Genomic DNA, 20,669 nt, shown 5'->3' with positions numbered 1-20,669 from the left:
ACAGCGCAATATACTGCTAGATGCTTTTTAAGGTTTGTAGGTCACATTAAGAATGCATGAACGCAGACCTGCTTCTTGTTTCAAGCAAATACTGGGCCACTTGGTATCCGCTTGACCATCAACCCAACGTACATCTCTAATGGTTAAAATAAAATACAGATACTTTAGTAATATTGAAACTAAAAATATCTTGGCGCCGTTTCACTGACCCATCATAGACCAGCAAGTATGATAACCAATATACATACCTCATCTCCTTGCTGAGGTCGCATTAACGAAACCCGGTCATACTGCCGTCGCAGCAGCGCACAGAGTGCATCCAGCCGACCCTGAAGGCAAAGAGCAAACCAGATGGAACTGTCAGTGAGAAACATTGCACTCCCTTTCCCTCTCCTACTCTCATTGGTTGTACCAATGAAGAACCGGGCAATTCGCCACAGCACAAATCCATTCCACCAACAATGAACTCTGCTTCTGTCCCCCAATTAACACCTAAAACACCCATTATTTAAACTGTAATGTTGAGTGTGGCTACTGCATAAGAACACCATCAGTATCCATTGTCTCTCATTATTTGTGTCGATTTCAATGTGACTATTAGAAAAAAGCTTGCATGCGTCACAAATGCCAAATGGAGTAGATTGATAATTTGCATCTGCATTTCTATTGGTTCTATATAAATCAACTGTGTCTACTAAATACTATCGTAAACGCTAAATACAACATGTACAACAGCATCAGATTTTACAAATGCAATCCTAGACCTATATCCCAAAACATGGCTGTGTTAAAGACACATTTGTGTCCAGCGCAATGCAAAAAAGTTCATGTTCTGCCTCTTTGGGGCCTCATTTGTGACCTTAGTTCAATCATATGTAGAGGATTGCTCAGCTCAGCAGCGCCCTAACATACCACTCATACGCATTGCTTATTTCTGTGTTAAATGCATGGGTATGCATGCTGCATGTGCTTCTATCGGGTATTTTGTAGTGATGTGGGTGTTACGATTGGCCTGGGCCCACTTACACAATAAGGAGCGGACACCAGGCATGTCTTTATCCTCCTTTATTCCTCTCCAAACTGGTTTTGCTTTCCCTTTCCCCCTCCCTTTCTCCCGCCCATCCCTCTCCCATTCTTGGTTTCCCTTTTCCTTTAAAGGGGCAGGTGCCCTTTTGCTGCACAGCATCCCCCCTTGCTTATCAAGTTCAGTGTCTGCATTTCTTCAGTGAGGCGGGTGGACTTCCTTGAGAATCGCTGGGGGCGACTGGGCGGGTTGCCGGTGTCATCATCCGGCGCCTGTGGCGGGGGTTCTTCAGGCGGTTCAGGGGGTGTCTCTTGGCTTTCGGGTTCCTCATCCTCCAGTGGTGTATCTTCTTCAGGATCCTCTTGGAACATCTTGTGAAAGAATTATGCATTCCGTGTTATTTCCCCCTGGTCTCCCATGGTGGTGACCATTGGTCCCTTTACTTCCGTCACCACTAGGGGCTCTCGTCTGTATCGGGAGTCGGTTTTCCTGTTCTGGGCTTGTTTGACTAGCACAATCTCCCCGACGGGGAGTTGGGGTTCTCTGGGTCTCCGTTTCTGGACAGCCCCTTCTTTGGCTTTCCATTTTTTCCTGCCGCTCGCTTTCTTATTTCAGCGTCTTCCGCTGGGGTCTAGTCTTCCAGTTGTGGTAGTCTGGTTCGCGGTTTCTATCTGATCATCAGTTCTGCTCTGGTTCTCAGCATTTGGGAGATAGCTTGAGGCATGGATGTTTGGTCGACCACTGCTTTTTGGCACGTCCGCTTGATGTTTGCCATAAAGCGCTCGACCATGCCATTGGCTTGTGGCCACAGTGGCGTGATCCTCTGGTGGTGGAACCCGAGGTGCGCTGCGAACTTTCCGAACTCCTGTACTTGTAAAGGTGGGCCATTGTCAGTTTTCACAACGTTGGGGACACCCCATTCGCTGAACAGTTCATCTAGCACTCCTACGACTTGATGGAATGCCGTAGGCTCTACATGTTTCACTAAGGGGAATCTCATGTATTCATCAATTGCCACTAGGAGGTATCCTCCTTCTTCCAGCGGCCCGTAGAAATCAAGCTCTACTCGTTGCCATGGCTCCTCGGGAGGGGGACTGTCTGGAGTGGGCATGGTGGTGAGCTTGCCGCGTTTATCTTACATGGGTCACAGTGCCTCAGCGTGTCCTCGACTATGGTGTCCATGTGTGGGAACCAGACTTGGTTACATAGTACCTTCTTTGTATTGGCTATGCCATGGTGTCCCTCATGTGCTATCATGACGAGGGGTTTCCTGAGGCTCTTGGTGGCGTCTAGTCCATTTCCTCTCAATAGCATTCCTTGGCTTGTCGTGGCCAGTTCCCTGTGTATTTTCGCCATTCTTGATAGTTCTCTCCTGTCTGCTTCACCCTCCTCCCCTGGTTCAAAGTGTTCTGTGGCCACTTGCCGCCACCTGTTGGTGTTTGTCAGGTTGATGGCTGCCCTTATCGTGGGATCAGCTCGGCTGCGTTCTACAAATTGTTTTGTTGTGATTGTGGGGTGGAGGGCGTTCAGAGACAGATATGCGATGTATTCCTCTGCTTCACCCTGCATCTCAGTGTCTATGGGGTTGTCTGGGTGCCTTGATAGGTAATCGGGTGGATTTTCTTTTGCTCCAGGTTTGTGGATGATGGTGTAGTCATACTCCTGAAGGCGGATGCCCAAACGTTCTATGCGTGGCGGCATTTTTATCTTTGGGTTTCCGAACAGGGCTCACAGTGCTTGGTGGTTGGTGATCAGCACAAAGGTCCTGCCGAGGATGAAGTAGAATTTTTCACACGCCCATACCGCCGCCAAGCTCTCACGTTCTGCCTGGGAGTAGGCTTGCTCCACAGAGTTCAAAGCCCTGCTGGCGTATGCGACCACAAGCGTTTCAGTGTTCTGTTGCGGGTTGGTCTGGGCCAGTATGGCTCCTAGGCCCACGTGGCTGGCATCTACAGTTTTTTCCGTGTCCGACTGTGGGTTGAAATATGCCAGTTGGCGGTTGGTCGCTAGTTCTTGTTTGATCGTAGAGAATGCTTGTTGGCACTGCTCCTCCCAGGCAAAGGGTTGGTCTTTCTTTAGCAGTTGCCTCAAGGGGTCGGTGAGTGTCGCATAGTGGGGGAAGTCCCATGCACAGTACCCTGCCATGCCTAGGAACGAGCGCAGTTCGGACACGTCTTTTGGGCTCGTTAGGTTGACGATGACACTGATTTTGTCAGGGTCAGCCCTGATGCCTTGGTCTGAGAAGATGTGCCCGAAGAAGCACAGGCTGTGTTTGTTCACATCCCACTTGAGGCTGTTAAGGGTGAGACCGGCTTCCTGGAGGATGTTGCATACTTGTTTTAGCGCTTCGTCATGTTGTTCTTGTGCTATTCCGAAGACCAAGATGTCGTCGCTGCAGTTAAGTGCGTTAGTCACAGGGCTAATCAGTCTTCGAATGGTTTCCTGAAAGATTTCGGCCGCTGATGAAATTCCAAAATTCAGCATTTTAGCAGAAAAGCCCTTCATGTGTCGTGAATGTTGTTTTTGGCCTGGATTCAAGGTCCATCACCAGCTGGTGATAGCCTTGGTTCAAGTCCAACTTTGAGAACCTGGTGGCCTGATTGAGTCTCACCAGCATGTCTTCGCACGGAGGGTCAATGTGTAGTTTTACCACAGTGTCTTTCAACTTGTCAACGCCTTTGAACAGGTCGGGGAACATGGCTCTCAAGGTCGAGCACCCTCTGGGACATGGCCCATATGGATTGGGTGGTTGGAGGGAATCCTTGAATCTTCTTTGACTGATCGTAGCGGATTTGTATTAGGTGTAGCGTGATGGCTGCAATATAGCTTGGGCGGCATCTCCCTGTCACGGGGCTGTGGATGACGTGGATTGTCACTGGTGCTCTTCTGCCTCTGTGCACTAGGTCACACAAGAATTGGCCTTTGGAGGTCAGTGGTAAGGTCGCGCCCCATTGGAACATGTAGGCCTGAGATGGCCGTAGGGGGTATGTCTCGGTGAGCGTTTCGTATGTTTTCTGATTCATTATGTTGACCGTAGCACCAGTGTCAATAAGAAACAGTGTGTCGAGTTCTCCCATACGGACTGTTACTCGTGGTGTTGTGCTGTCATCAGACGAGTCGGATCTGAGCCGTGCAGTCCGGTCGTGTTCTGGGTACTGCTCTGCCTCTGTCAGTTGCTCCTCAACCGGAGGGTTTTCGTATGAGTCACGGGCATTGAAGTCTCATCTTGGATCTTCCTCGGGAACGGTCTGCACCTGGTAGATTTGTTCCAGGTTGTTGTATGCTTCATTTGCTGGCTCCATTTGTAGGTTCTCTATGGCTCGGATGAATCCGGGGTGCGTGATGTTTCTATGGGCATTGTTTCTGATGTTGTCCCTTTCGAGGAAGGGTCGCTTGTTGGGTGCTCTTGGCGGTTCATATCGTCTGTTTGGCGCCAGCTGAGTCGGCGGCCTGTAGGCTGGTAGTAGAGATGTTCTTTCTCGACACATGCTCTGAAAATTGTTTTCCTGGCCGCATCTCATGCACATCTGGCCGATTGCCGGGCACTGTCCTTTGTGGGGGAACTCAAACCTGCAGCCATAACATTGTCTCTCTGGTTGAGCTCGACGTGTCTGGTTCCAGGAGTCTTGTCGAGGCGAGGTGCCAAACTGGTGAGGTTGTCCTTGCTGGTGTGTGGTGATGGCTGCCACCATGTCCAGTTTCTTTGGGTTTTCAATGTTTGTGGCTTGGACATCGACGCGTTCATACACCCTTGCTAGTTCCGCTATCTCTTGCAGGGGTAGGGGCTTCTTGAGTAGGTGTTTCCGGAATTGGGAGGACAGATAACCTTCTATTACCTTTAGCCGGATGGCTTCGTCATCGTTGATATTCGCAAAGTCGCAGTATGTTATCTTCCTTTGGAGGCGTATAATGAATTGTCCTATTGTCTCGGGTGCACTGGTTGAAGGTGTATCATTCGTAGTCTCTGGTTGGTATGACTACTAGGCATATGATGGCGTCGATGAGTCGCTGGTATGTTGCTCTCTCCCGCTCTCTCCAGGGCCGGGATCGTCTTAATGACGCTCTTGATGTCTTTTCCTACTAGATTGGTGAAAATATCTAGCTTATTTGGCGCATCTTGATTTCCCACGGCTCCCATGAATTCCTCAAATGAATCCAATCCTTCCTGCCATCTCTGGCCTTGGTTTTCTTGGGGTTCCAGTGGGAAAGGATTTGGGCGGCGTAAGAATAATATGGGGTTTGTGGGGGCCACCCCAGGTGTGGTTGGTGTGGCGCCATCTGCTGCAGCACTTCCTGATTGCAACATTTCTGGGTTTGGGCGGGTTGAGATGACTTCCTTGTGGTTTCTAGGTTTGCGTTAGTGTGGCGCGGGGTGGCCTTTGCCGTCTCTGTGGTGGTGTCGGCTGGCTGGCTGTCTTGGTTATCCCGCATGTGTGGCTTGTAGCCATTGGTTGTGCTGCATTCATGGGCCTCTGACGCACTGGTACGTTGTGCGTGATCCTCGTGTTCTAGTGGTATGTCTTTGGCAATGTCTTTCTCATGACCATTCCTCGCTTTCAAGTGTCTTTCTCTTCGCCTTTCATATAATCCTCGCTTTCAAGTGGCCTTTTCACTAAATGTTCAATGTTTATTTTATAGATCCTCGCTTTCAAGTGGCTTTCTCTTCACCTTTTATATAGTCCTCGCTTTCAAGTGGTTCTTTCACTAATATTTCATTGTTTAATTTATAAATCCTCACTTTCAAGTGGTCTTGTTTGTGTTTTTACTGTTACCATGCCTGCCCTTTCGTCTCCGTACCTTCATGCAGCTGTTTGAAGCTGCGCACCACGTGGTCTTTTTATCTGTTCCTGCTGCCTTGGTCCTCATCACCTGCAGCATCGTCGGGCATCCTCTGTTGGCTTCTTTCTCCTGGACTGCCGGTCGTCTGTGCTGGCCCCACCTGGTTCCTGTGGTCAGGTCCTCCTCGCCGGGATCTGCTGGGCTTCCTCTCTGTACCGCTGGGCTTCTTCTCCTCCCTGTGCTGTTCGGGTCTCCTTCTCCTTCCCGTCTCCTCGGCAGCTCCTCTGGGCCTCCTTCACCTGCAGCTACGCTGGGCCTCCTTCCATCAGCAGGCGGTGCGCTCCTCATCCGATATGTTCCACGTCCACGGTCCTCCTTGCCGCAACTGGAAATGCTTGTCTCCTCCTCACGGGACGGCAGCGTGGGTAAACGCTCTGGTCTCATCGCCAGTTGTTACGCTTGGCCTAGGCCCATTCACACAATAAGGAGCGGACACCAGGCATGTCTTTATCCTCCTTTATTCCTCTCCAAACTGGTTTCGCTTTCCCTTTCCCCTCCCTTCCTCCCGCCCCTCCCTCTCACGTTCTTGGTTTCCCTTTTCCTTTAAAGGGGCAGGTGCCCTTTTGCTGCACAACAGTGGGCTAACCATTCCTTTGTGGAAACTCGCTCTAAGGGCACTTTTGTAGCTGGGCAGTACAACATCATGCCCCTTTTAAGCTTTGCACCATCCAGAATAATATGTTCTGGTGATGTGTCATACCTACGGCACCATTGCAGCCGGGGGTCTTTAGCGCAACATCTTTGCAAAGGTGGCGTGGCTAAGCTGATGCTTCAGGATCTCCGTCGGGAGGTGGACAGGAAGTGGAGTTGAGTGGAGGGATGGGCGCCAAAGAAGAGGCAGAATCGCAGCGAGGAGGAAGCTGAGGCGCGACCGGTTGGTGGTGAAAGACGGAGGTAAACGTGGGTGTATGGGTAGGGATGGGGGGGTGGGGTGAAGGGAGGAACCCACGGACCTTGGAGAACCAGCCAGGGGATGTTGGGTAAACAGGGGTCCCCCTCAGTGGGGGTGGAAAGCGAGGGAAGAGCTCTGTGGTATTTGATACGAGGAAAACACTCCCAAGGGAATAAGGGCATGGAACCGTTTTCTAATCCCCCTGTAGTTGAACTGCAAATTATTTGCAAATAGCTACAAAACCTGGCAAGAAATCATTCGAATTTCTTAGGATTTAAAGTCTCTGCAAGCTACATAAACATATAAATAATGATTAGGTCCAATAAGAACTACCATTTTGGTGCAGTGCAAGTGGTAGAGCAGATGTGTGTGTACACCTCGCATGTCAAAATGAACCGTACCTCCTACACATTGACGGATCTGCTCTTGCCAGTTTGAATGTTGATATCGGAGAACAAAAACATTATTTCGAAATGTGTTATGATTCATGCCAGTGTAAGGACATTTACACCCAGTACATGGTGTGTAAGGATTGGCAGACCTATTTATGTTGACCATTCTTTGCTTATTGTCCCCTCGGGGTCTCTGCTGTTACCCTTGCTTGCTCAGCATAAATTTTAGCTATGCCAGTTTTTCTTTCATTTGTTTGTTATTGTAAATTCATTACAAATAAATGAGGCTGGTGTAATGTGGCAATATAGTGACGGAAGCACTTTGATATATACAAGGGAGAGTTACCCATGTACAAGCCAGCACTATGCAAATCCGGGGGAACACCCAAAAAATTCCAATGGACATAATTGAACACCTTCTGATCATAGGTGCCCTCATTAATGCCTCGATCATTGGTAGCCCACGTTCTAGACATTGCGGACCTCTTTTACACTAACAACCTTCACTTTCTGGCTATTACTGAAACCTGGCTGCATCAGGCAGCAGGCCCAGCTCTATCCCTTGCCATCCCGGAGGGCTACTCAATTCAAAGGAACAACAGGGTCTCAGGTAAAGGAGGAGGAATAGCCTTTATCGCCAAAACATCCCTTGTCCTGAGAGTAACCCCTCTGTCCAGCTTCCGGTCTGCGGAACTTCTGTCGGTTAAGTTCCAACTTTCATCTACAGACCACCAGGCCTCATCTCCACATTTGAGGAAGAAATATCCAACCTCCTGACCACTAATACCAAAACCGGTTCTCAAGTCATCCTACTTGGGGATTTAAACTTAGGCCTCGGCGATCCGAATGACGCTAACACCCTGTCCTTAGAAAACACTATCTCCCAACTAGGGTTCAAGCACAGGATCTCAGCCCCAACACATAACAAAGGCAGAAGGCAGAACCCTGGATTGGTTGATGGATCTCAACTGCTCCACCTCCATCCTCAAAAATGAACCAATCGCCTGGTCAGACTACCATGTCATATCCTTCTCCATCCAAGGGAAGATGCAGCCGAACACCCCTCCGTCTACTATCCCACAAACCCTCACCAGGAATAACCGCAACATCACCTCGCAAAACCTTTGCCCCCTAATCCACAACATCCATGCTCCTGCAAACTACACCAACTTAGATGTGGATAAACTTGCTGACCTCTATAATAAAACACTTGAATCAGCAGTAGATATCATAGCTCCTATCAAACACACCAAAGCTTAAACCGGCAGCCCACTTAAACAAATGGTTAACTCCCAAACTCAAAATTCTCTGGAACGCCAAACGAGCGGCGGAAGACACGTGGAAAAAAACGCCAAAACAGGCCAACAAAAACAATATTCACGGTAGCGGCCACCACTTACAAAACTTCTATCCTCAGAGCCAAAAAAGAGACTTATGACAACAGAATTGAAAATGCCAAATCAAGACCAAAAGAGCTCTTCATCATCCTCAGGGAACTCGAGTGCCCCTCCCCACCTACAGAAACCTGTGTGAAAGACGCAGACTGGTATGAGAGAATCCAAAAAGCTCTGGCAGACAAACTTATCATGTTACAATCCTGAATTGAACAGAAAAAGTCCAGCCTAAGCCAAAAAAGCAAACTCTCCACTGCCACCCACCGCTAAAACTCCAAACTGCCCTCCCTTCTCTTTCACCCCGGTCGCAAAAAAAGAAGTGGAAAGCATCCTCAAAGGCCTCAAGCCCTCAAGATGCCAAGGGGATTCTTGCCCAGCTCCCATCATCCAGGAAGGTGCCAGCGACCTGGCCCCTTTCATAACAGCCATAATCAACACCTCCTTCAAAACAAGCTCAGTCCCTAGTAGCCTCAAGGAGGCCTGGGTCATGCCCCTTCTAAAAAAAAACGAACCTAGACCCCAATGACCCCACTAATTACAGGCCAATCACTACTGTCCCCTACATCCCAAAGATCTTAGACAGAGTGGCCTACTTACAAATCCATAAGCACCTGGAAGAGAACAACTTTCTGGGGCTTAGACAATCTGGCTTCAGACCAAGGCACGGAACAGAGACAGTCCTCCTGGACCTGAAATTTCAGATGGACGAGGAGAAGGACAAGGGGAATCTAGCCATTTTCCTACTGCTAGACCTCTCTGCAGCCTTTGACGTCGTTGATCATCAGATCCTCACGGAAAACATCTGATGGCTTCAGCTGCTTTATCCAGCCAGGCGACCGCCTGGGTCCACTCCTTCCTAGCCGACCAAACCATCCGGGTCTTCTCCCCGGGGGCTTCAGCCCTTCCCATCCCCATCCTCTGTGGCGTCCCACAAGGTTTGTGCGTCTCGCCGACCTTATACAATATCTTCACAAAGCTATTGTTCGACCGCCTTGATAACCTGGGTGTCACATACACAAACTATGCTGACGATACCCCGGTTCTCATCAACCTATCAGGTTGCAATCAGGTTGCAATGAAGAGGACTCCATACGGATCAACAACCTCTACCTTGAGATCCAAGCCTGGATGGCAGAACGCGGCTTATGCCTCAATGACGAGAAAGCTCCCAACCACGGCTAAACAAACTGGACCCCCGTTACGCTTCGATGAACATAGACGGTAACCTAATCACTGTGGCCAAAGAAATTAAAACCTTAGGGGTTTATTTATATTCCACACTCTCGCTCAAAAAGCAGATAAACGCCACAGCCTCCTCCACAGATTATACTAATAAGCTCATCAACTCATGCAAAGCCTTCCTTCGCCCTCCAGTTGCATCACACTAGCCAGAGCACTAGTGCTCTCAAAAATCGACTACTGCAACCCCCTCTTTCTTGGCACCTCAGAGCGCAATTTGAACAAATTGCAGGTGCTACAGAACAATACCCACAGAGCGGCTCTGAGTATCCCACGATACTCACACTTCTCCAGCTTTAGACAAGATGCCCATTGATAGCAGAAGGGGACAAGTCAATGGATGGTTCGCTTGTGCACAAAGCGTAATGTGATGCCTGCCTGCAGCAGCACGTAGAGGCAAGAGCAATTCTAGGTTTCAGGCAATGTCACAGGCAAGTTACCTTGATTGGCGAGTACCACTTGGGTTGATGAGGCTCTGAGGTAGGCTTTGGTTTTCGAGGTTTGGGCTGGAATGGTTCTTCAGATTCCTCGGGCACGGTCACAACAGCATTCTTTGCCATTTCTAATCTTGCACCCTCTTCTGTCGATCCCTTGTCGCCCCAGCGCACCTGAAGGAAATTTCAACAATGTTTTTCTGCTGAAATTCTTGACATGATAAAATAATAAATCAATAATATAAAACAATTACACTATAAATGTTTTAACAAAAACAAGAGGATTAAAATATAATGGTAGAGTAACTCTAATGTACCACACTTGCATACATGAAGCCGCCATTATTTATTTTTCTGCCACCTTCCTTTGATATATATGACATGACATTTATAACGAGCCTATACACAAGTGTTTCAAGGCGCGACGAGGCAAGGGAGGGGAAACAAAGGGAGGACAAGACAACGCTCTTACTAGGCCAAGTGACGTTAAGATCGCACAAGTGCAGTGGAGAGGGAAGGGCAGAAGTTCCAGGGGAAGCGGTGGAGGAGCAAGTGCAAGACACAGGATAAAAACATCAAAAACAAGTAGTGCAACCCAGGATAAAAAACAAGAAGTGCGGCCAGCAGGTGGCAGTGCAAGGGTAAGTACAGACAATTGTCTGATAAGTGTAGGTAAGGGGACTGTAGGATTGCAGATATAGACCTGAGTGCAGGATTGCCATGAGGCAGTGCAGGTATGCAAATGGGAGGGCAGGGACCTGGGCCCGAGTTTTAGGAGGCAGCCAGCTGACCAGTGCAGTATGAGACAGGAGATCAGTAGGGAAGAGGAAGAGAGAAGGCTGAAGCGAAGAGGAAAGTCGTGAGTTGCTGCCGGAACCGGAGATGGTTCTGCTCAAGTTTCAGAGAGGCAGGGAGGCTGTTCCAGAGGGAGACGCCAGCCGAAGAGAGATTGATCTTCCCCAAGTCGTTGCTTGGAAAAGCGACTGACCCTCAAGGAGTTGGAGGAGCGAAGAGCTCGAGTAGGAAGATATTTCCAAAGAGAGAGTTGGAGGTATTGCAGACCCAGGCCCCAGAAAGCCTTGTTGACAATGCAAACGGTCTTGAACGTGATCCTTGTAGTCACTGGGAGCCAATGGAGAGATTTCAGGGCTGGAGAGATACGATTCCTGGGCTTGAGGCCAAGGACAATTCTAGAGGATGGAGAGTAGGGGGAGGCAGATTTAAAAAGAGGCGGTTACAGTAGTCAAGCCTAGAGGGAACCAAAGCTCTGGAGACGGAGAGCTTCTGGGGGAAGGAGAGCAAAGGAAGACTACCTCTGAAAAGGTGCAATTGGTAGTTTGACTTCCTAGAGACGTCAGAGATGTGAGGAGAGAAGGAGAGTATGGGGTCAAAGATGAACCTGGGGTTCTTAGCCTCACAGGTTGGATCAGGAAGAGGGCCAAGGGAGGCCGGCCAGAGGGTGGCAGGAAAAAAAGGTGCAGGTGTGCCGATGAGGAGAATCTACATCTTACTGGCATTCAGGCAGAGATCATTGGTGGCACACCACTCCTGGATTGCAGACAGACACTTTGTGATGAGAGAAGGAGACGAGGCAGAAGAGGGGAGCCTGAAAGCGAGCTGTGTGTCATCCGCATAGCACTGGAGGTAGGGGCAGAGAGCAGCAATGCGGTGGGCGAGAGCGGCGCCAAGTGTTGATTGAACAACCAGTGAGAAAGGTTAGACCCCTGCGGAACACCACAGGTGGAGAAAGAGATAGAGGAGAGGAAGGACCCTTGTTGGGAGGGTCGGTCCGAGAGAAAAGAAGTCAGCCAGGCCAGAGCCTGATCAGTGATACCCTTGTTATCACAGAGCAGGTTGAGCAGGGTGGCATGGTTGACTGTGTCAAAGGCGGAAGAGAGATCAAGTAGGATGAAGCCAGAGGGGAGTTTAGCAACAAGGTTTGAGAGCAGGTCTTCAGCGATGTTCAGGAGAGCAGTGTCCGTGCTTCTGGCTGCTCTGAAGCCAAACTGATGGTCATGGAGACAACCAACAGATTCAGTGTGAAGATTAAGCTGGGAGATGGCCATCTTTTCCAGGAGTTTGCCCAGAGTGATGGAGATCGGTCGGTAATTAGCTGGAAGGGTGGGGTCGGCTGAGGGCTTCTTGATAAGAGGGTGCACAAGAGACTGCTTCAGGGGGGAAGGGAAGGTTCCAGTGGTGAAAGAGTGGTTAGAGAAGTTGGCCAAGGCTGGACCGAGGGTGTCAATGTGGTCCTTGATGGTTTTGAAAGAACAGGAAAGAACCTGTTTCGATGAGGTTTTCATAGATCGGACTTGTCTAGAAACATTGTTGGGGTGAAGAGAGGAAAGGCAGAGAAGGGAGGTAGGGCTGCAGGGGGCGGAGGAAGAGGATAGAGCAGAGGGAGAAGCAAGAGAAGACGAAAGGGTGGACAGAATGTCCTGGGTTTTAGAGATGAAATGAGAAGCCAGGGCTGTGCTGAGGGCCTGCGAGGGGACAGGAGAGGTAGAGACTGCAGCAGGATTATCCAGCTCCTTGCAGATTTTGAAGAGTTTGGCCGAGTTGTTAGATGCCGTAGAGACGCGGGCTTGGATGTGAGCTCTCTTCTGAGTGAGGACAGAGAGTTGGTTTTGCCTTTGGAGCAGGTGGCAGGCCAGTTTGTCAGAGGATGTACAGGATGCCAACCATTTTAACTCAGCCACTCTACACTCGCATTTAATAGTAAAGAGGTCTGAGTCGTACCAGGAGTTGCACTTGGCGTTGGGCTTCAAGCGGATCCTCATGACAGGGGCAAGTACATCGAGCATGTCAGAGATAGCAGGTTGGAGCATGGAAAGGGCTGTGTCAGGGTATGAGACAGCCAGAGGTGCAGGAGGGGGAGAGAAAGATGCGGCGAAAGACTCAACTGACACACGCTTCATGGGTCGAATGACTGAGAAGGTGGGTTGCAGTGTGGGGGTTGGCTCAGCCTAATGGGTAGTGAGAGAGACACAGATGAGAGGAGAGGAGAAAGCTTTAAGCAATTATCAGCACATCAACAGGCACTTTTACAAGAGCAGCCGACCTATGGATTGAATGGAACAATTGTACAGGGATTCTTCTATGGTCATGAGATGTCATGCTCTTGATTGAGGTGTAGAACACACGTTTTATTTTGTTTGTGTGTCTTGTCTAGTGTTTGTCATGTAAGTTGAGTTCAATAGGATGGATTAGGCTGTAACTTGGAAATGTTAAAATGGTTTAGGAAACTGAAAATGGGTGTGGGAGCCCCTCTACTGAGAACGAACATCGGTCAAATACCGTGTTCTATGGAATTTCTTCCACTCAGGAGGGTCTACAACCCCGTTTTAGCTCACTAACCATTTGCATATCCGTCTGGTCCAACCCACAAGGGCAGTCCAGCACGGAAATGCTAAGGCTATTCTCCTATGAACAAGAGTACCAACAGCAACCCCAGAACCATGTTTCGGCCTTGTTGAGCCTCCTCATTGAGGTGAGACTGAGCCTCTCTAAGGCACAGTGAGCAAGGGATCCATGTCTGGATTACCCTTGGTTGCTTAGGGTAAAACCCCAAGTTTTACAAAACTGAAACAGAGTCTTTAATTATTAGATAGAATTGTTTTACAGTAGAGATGTTTTTGAAAATGTATCTAATGATGGTTGGTTTGCTATAGTTTTCTCTTTTATTCTGTTTGCGCTATATATTGATTCTAATACTTCAGTGACTTCTTGTCGTATAAATTGTTACTATTTTGGTTATGGCGGTTGTTGTACAATAAAAGTTATCAATATATGGGATACATTACTCACCGTAATTGTATTTCTGATGCTTGTATCTGCTTAGATTCACATGCTGTGCATAGGCCGACATCTAGTGGAAGCTGCAGAGTATTACAGTTTGTTTTTTGAAACTCGAAAAGGGGCATCAAACTAGGACGTGTCAATAATACTATCCCTAGTGTGATGTCCACTGTACCCATGATCCCGCACGCGTGTAGGACCTTCAGATTGTATTTTTTCTGACATGAGGTAGCATGAGGAGTCGTGTGAGTACAGAGTATCCAAGCAGATAAGATAGATAAGACTACAAGCATCCATGCGCCTTCTCTCAGAGGGGAGGAAGGGCGGGTGCCTGTGAATCTAAGCAGATACAAGCATCAGAAATACGATTACGGTGAGTGATGTATCCCTTCTGAGGCTTGTGGAATCTGCTTACATCACATGCTGTGCATAGATTAGTGAGCAGTGTTAGAAGAAGGAGGTGGGATATGAGAAGGGTCATGAGCGAACAAATGTCTTAGAACCGCTTGTCCCACGTGAGTATCTGTCTTGGAATGAGTGTCAATGCAGTAGTGCTGAGTAAAGGTGTGAATAGAGTACCATGTAGCTGCTTTGCAAGTGGAGTCAAGAGGTACATTTGCAATGAAAGCCAGAGTGGCCCCAGTACCTCTTGTAGAGTGGGCCCTTGGCGTAAAAGGCAGTGTTTTATTTGAAAGGGAGTAGGACAGTTGGATACATTTGACTATCCATTTAGAGATGGCACCTTTAGAGACATGATCTCCTTCTCTGCCTAGAGCTATGGAGACGAACATTTGATCTGTTTTTCTTAGCGGTCTGGTTTTGTCCACGTAGTAGAGGACTGCTCTCCTCACATCTAGTGTGTGGAGTTTCACCTCAGCAGAGCTTTTGTGTTCCTGGAAGTAGGCCGGTAGCTCAATGGACTGGTTAACATGGAATTTTTAAATGAATTTAGGTGAAAACATAGGGTGAGTGCGTACAACCAGTTTGTCCTTATGTACAGAAAAGAAAGGATCTTGCACTGACAGGGCTTGAATCTCACTGACCCTCCTTATGGATGTAATGGCTACTAAGAAGGCAGTCTTATAAGTCAGGTGTTTGAGACTAGCTTTATGCATGGGTTCAAAGGGAGGTCCCATGAGTTTAGCAAGCACCACATTAAGGTCCCAACCTGGTGGTGGGTTAGAAATTGGAGGGTGGAGTCTCTTTACCCCTTCCATAAAGGCTTTGACAACTGGCACTTTCCTCCAGGACACCTTGTTATGGGAGGTGGTAAAGGCTGACAGTGCCGCCAGGTGTACCTTGAGTGAATTAAATACTAACCCTGCATCCAGTAGGTGGAGCATATAGGTGACAATATTGGAAGGAGTATAATCAATTGGGTTGATTTGTTTCTTCTGACACCAAATAAATCTTTTCCACTTGTCAAAGTAACAGTGCCTTGTGTTAGGTTTTCTTGACTCTTTTAAGTTATCCATACATCTCTGTGGTAAATTGACATGGCCGAACTCTATGACGTTAGGAGCTATGCTGCCAAGTTCATCGAGTTGGGTTGAGGATGCACTGTTTGTCCTTCGTGCTGGGAGAGAAGGTTGTACCAGCACGGGAGTCTGATGGGATCGCACACCGCCAGTTTGCGTATGTGTGGAAACCATGGTTGTCTCGCCCACATAGGAGCAACTAGGATGAGCGTCATCGATTCCCTGTGTATCTTGTTGACCACCTTGCTCATCAGAGGGGTTGGTGGAAAAGCGTAGGCAAACATCCCTGACTAATTCATCCATAGAGCGTTCCCCTTGGAGCCTGGCTGGGGGAACCTGGATGCGAAGTCTGGGCATTGTCTGTTTTCGCCTGTGGCGAATAGGTCTATAGTGGGGAAACTCCACTGAGAGTAGAGATCTTCTACGAATTCTTTGTATAGTCGCCATTCGTTTTCCTCTGGGAGGGGATCTCTGCTCAGAGCGTCCGCTAGTGAACTGAGATCCCCTGGAACATGTTGGGATGACAGGTAAATCTTCCATCTGAGTGCCCATATCCACATTTTCTGGGCAAGCTTGGAGAGATTTGCCGAACAAGTGCCCCCTTGCTTGTTTAAGTAAAACATTGCTGTTGTGCTGTCTGTTAGGATCTGCACTGACAGGTTGGATAGAAGAGTTTGAATGCCGAAGCACTCTGAGGACTGCCAGAGGTTGTAGCAGATTGATGTGGTTCTGAGCCACTGTGTGAGACCAGAGACCCTGAGCTGTGTGAAGGTAGTGAGCTCCCCACCCTGCTAAGGAGGCGTCTGTTGTGACGACGGCCTGTATCTCTGGATCGTAGAAGGGTTTCTCCTTCGTAAGATTCTCTCTTGTCCACCAGTGAAGACTCTGTACTAGTGTTGGTGAAACGACCACTATATTGTCCCATTGACCACTTGCTTGAGACCACTGTTTCGCCAACCGTTGCTGCATGGGTCGCATGCGCAGGCGCGCGTGGAGACCAGGTAAATGCAAGATGCCATCATGCCTAGCAAACACATCACTTTGTGTACCCTTATTTGGCGACCGGACTGATATTGAGGAATTTGCAGCAACAGATTTCGAATTCTTTCCTCTGATGGAAAGGCTAAGCCCTCTTGGGTGTTTAGGACAGCTCCTAGGAACTGTTTTGAGGTGCTTGGCACCAGGCTTGATTTTTTTCTTGTTGATTGAGAAGCTCAATTGGAAGAGGAGGTTGATTGTTCTTTGAATGTGTTCTCTGCAAATTACGGGGGTTTCCCCTGTGATGAGCCAGTCGTCCAGGTCAGGGTACACCGGGATTGCCTCCCTGCATAGGTTCGCCGCCACCACCGCCAGTACTTTGATGAATACCCTTGGAGCCAAGGCTATTCCGAAGGGCAGTACCTTGAACTGGTAGTGCTGGCTGTCTACCTTGAAACGCAAGAATCTTCTGTGCGCTGGGAGCATGGAAATATGAAAATAAGCATCTTGCATATCCAATGTTGCCATGTAATCTCCTCTTTTTAGTAGGGGGATTACTTCCTGGATTGTAGTCATGCAAACTTTTTGTGGCTTGACATACTTGTTTGCAGGGAGTAAGTCTAATACTGGGTGCATTGTTAGTTCTTTTTTTGGCACAAGGAAGTAAGTTGAATAAATACCCTTGTTTACCTAGTTGCCCGGGACGAATTCTATTGCGTCCTTTGCAAGGAGAATGACGATTTCCTCGAGGCGGACTCTTTGGTGCTCCAAGGAGTCTATCTTTTGTCTTATAGGATGGTCGCGGGGGCGTTCCAATAGTTCGATACAGTATCCTGCGAACACTGTGGACAGCACCCATCTGTACGAAGTGATCCCTTCCCATGCGTGGGTGAAGATGGAAATGTGCCCCCCTACTGGGGATGCATGGGAAGGGACCCGGAGCGGAACGTCACTGTTGTTTGTCGGGAGGCATAGCGCCTCTACCTGGGCTGTCTCTCCCCCTACCACGGCCCCTCTTTTGACCTCTGGCGAAACCCTGGGTAGTTTGTTGGTTGCCGCCCCACAAGGTTCCTTGGTTCTGATAGAAATTGACCCTCTCTGGGAGTTTTGGCTGCGAAAGCGAATCTTGGAAGCAGACGTCGAACAAACTACCGGAGTAGCCATCGAACGTGCTGCCTGGGGATAGAGGTCGGATTCGTCTTCTGACGACCATACCTCCGTGTCTTTAGGTAGTGTGACAATCTTAGCAATCGTGGATGGTTGCTGTGTGTCATGGGGCGACCGTGACCTGGAACTCCCAGAGGACACCGATTCGCCAGACTACTCCCTCTGTGCCTTCTTATTCCGATCACTCGACACGCGTGTCGAATCTCGGGAGGTGTTAGTGTGTTTAGTGGAAAAGGTATGGGTAGCGCTCTTGCCGCCGGTAGTTGTCCCCATAACTGACCCGCCGGCCAGTCCTCCGAGTTTGGGGGCTTGCGCTTGGGTGCCTGACAACACACCTGTGCCCTCGCCGTCCAAAACGGCGGCGTTGCTGCCATCGCCGAAGGAACCCACTGCGTCCATGGCCTCGAGTTGCCTGGAGTAGTAGGCCCAACACTTGGTGAAGCGGTCCTCAAGTGTCTTGACTTTGAAGAGCTTACAAGCTCTACAATTTGCCTCGGGGTGGTCCCTTGGAAGACACAGGTTACAGGTGTTATGTTTATCTACACAGGGGAACTTACGGTTGCACTTCGGGCAGAATTTAAAGGGAGTACTCTCCATATGTCAATATCTGGCAGTGGGTGGGTATATGTCGGAAACGAGTGTGTGCGTGTATGTCCACGCCCCACTCTCCCTACTTGCAGGGCTGAGGCCAGAGGCCTTCCGAGGCCCAAAGTCCGTCGTGTAGTCATGACGGCTATTTTTCCTTGGTCTCAGGTACCGACGGCGATCTTCGACGTGGGATTTGAGAATGGGTATTTTTTGATAATTCTATGATAAATGACTAAAAGCCAGGGAATTCCGCATCTATGCTTCCGACAAGTATGGCGGAAAAAACAATCTGAGGGTCTTACATGCGTGAGGGATCATGGGTACAGTGGACGTCACATTAGGGATAGTATTACTGGCACGCCCTAGTTCAACGCCCCTTTTCGAGTTTCGAAAAACCAATACTCCGCAGATACCACTAGATGTCGGCCTATGCACAGCATGTGATCTAAGGAGATTTCACAAGCCTCAGAAATATACGGGATACATTAGCCACCGTAATCGTATTTCTGATGCTTGTATCTGCTTAGATTCACATGCTGTGCATAGGCCGACATCTAGTGGAAGCTGCGGAGTATTACAGTTTGTTTTTCGAAACTCGAAAATGGGCGTCGACACGGGGTGTGCCAGTAATACTATCCCTAGTGTGACGTCCTCTGTACCCATGATCCCTCACGCGTGTAGGACCCTCAGATTGTATTTTTTCTGACATGAGTTAGCATGAGGAGTAGCGTGAGTACAGATTATCCAAGCAGATAGATAGAAAGATAAGACTACAAGCATCCATGCGCCTTCTCTCAGAGGGGAGGAAGGGCGGGCACATGTGAATCTAAGCAGATACAAGCATCAGAAATATGATTACGGTGAGTAATGTATCCCGTCTGAGGCTTGTGGAATCTGCTTAGATCACATGCTGTGCATAGATTAGTGAGCAGTGTTAGAAAAAGGAGGTGGGATGTGAGAAGGGTCATGAGCAAACAGGTGTCTTAGAACCGCTTGTCCCACTTGAGTATCTGTCTTGGAATGAGTGTCAATGCAGTAGTGCTGAGTAAAAGTGTGAATAGAGCTCCAAGTAGCTGCTTTGCAAATGGTGTCAAGGGGTACATTTGCAATGAAAGCCAGAGTGGCCAATGTGCCTCTTGTAGAGTGGGCTCTTGGCGTAAAAGGCAGAGTTCTTTCAGAAAGGGAGTAACATAGTTGGATACAATTGACTATCCACTTCGAGATGGCACCTTTAGAGACGCACTCTCCCTCTCTGCCTGTAGCTACGGAGACAAACAGTTGGTCTGTTTTCCTTAGCGGCCTGCTCTTGTCTACATAGTAGAGGACCGCTCTTCGAACATCTAGAGTGTGTAGTTTCACCTCAGCAGAGCTTTTGGGTTCTTGGAATAAGGCCGGAAGCTCAGTGGACTGGTTAACATGGAATTTAGAAATGAACTTAGGTGAGAACCTACGGTGTGTTTGTAGAACCAGTTTATCCTTATGAACAGTAAAGAAAGGATCTTGCACTGACAGAGCCTGAATTTCACAGACCCTTCTTATGGATGTAATGGCTACTAAGAAGGCAGTTTTATAGGTCAGGCGTTTGAGACTGGCTTTATGCATGGGTTCAAAGGGTGGGCCCATGGGTTTAGCAAGCACCACATTAAGGTCCCATCCTGGTAGTGGGTTAGAAATTGGAGGGTGGAGTCTCTTTACCCCTTCCATGAAGGCTTTGACCACGGGTACTTTCCATCACAAAACCTTGTTATGGGAGGTGGTGTAGGCTGACAGCGCCGCCAGGTTTACCTTGAGTGAGTTAAATACCAACCCTGTATTGAGCAGGTGGAGCATGTAGGTGACAATATTGGAAGGAGTGCAATCAACCGGGTTGATTTGCTTATTCTGGCACCAGATAACAAATCTCTTCTATTTATCAAAATAACAGTGCCTCGTGTATGGTTTCCTAGATTCTTTTAGGATGTCCATGCACCTTTGTGGTAAGTTGAGATGGCCAAACTCTATGATTTCAGGAGCCATGCTGCCAAGTTCATTGAGCCGGGTTGAGGATGCACTGTTTGACCTTGGTGCTGGGATAGTAGGTTGTGCCAGCATGGGAGTCTGATGGGTTCGCACACTGCTAGCCTGCGTAGGTGTGGAAACCAGGGTTGCCTCGTCCACATGGGAGCAACTAGAATGAGCGTCATTGATTCCCTGTGTATCTTGTTGACCACCTTCCTCATGAGAGGGGTTGGGGGAAAAGCATAGGCAAACGTCCGTGACCAGTTCATCCACAGGGCGTTCCCCTTGGAATCTGGCTGAGGGAACCCGGATGCAAATCCTGGGCATTGCCTGTTTTCGCTTGTAGCGAATAAGTCTATAGTGGGGAAGCCCCACTGTGAAAAGATGTCTTCTACGACTTCTCTGTTTAGACACCATTCATGTTCTTCTGGGAGGGGATTTCTGCTTA

General features: G+C 48.7%; 1 protein-coding gene across 1 annotated transcript in view; it reads right to left on the bottom strand.

Moving 5' to 3' along the window:
- ANTXR2 (ANTXR cell adhesion molecule 2) overlaps positions 1-20,669 on the bottom strand; it is a 491,546-nt gene that overhangs the window by 86,196 nt on the left and 384,681 nt on the right. The window contains exons 15-16 of the mRNA XM_069644750.1: positions 10,221-10,388; positions 249-329 (exon numbers count right to left, since the gene is read on the bottom strand). Coding sequence (XP_069500851.1) covers positions 249-329; positions 10,221-10,388 — 249 coding nt within the window. The remainder of the gene's footprint in view (positions 1-248; positions 330-10,220; positions 10,389-20,669) is intronic.

This window comes from Ambystoma mexicanum, chromosome 2p, assembly GCF_040938575.1.
Source record: "Ambystoma mexicanum isolate Mex_15411 chromosome 2p, UKY_AmexF1_1, whole genome shotgun sequence".
Taxonomy (NCBI): Eukaryota; Metazoa; Chordata; class Amphibia; order Caudata; family Ambystomatidae; genus Ambystoma; species Ambystoma mexicanum.
The sequence above is the reverse complement of the archived record's forward strand: the minus strand, read 5'-3'. Positions and strand labels throughout refer to the sequence as shown.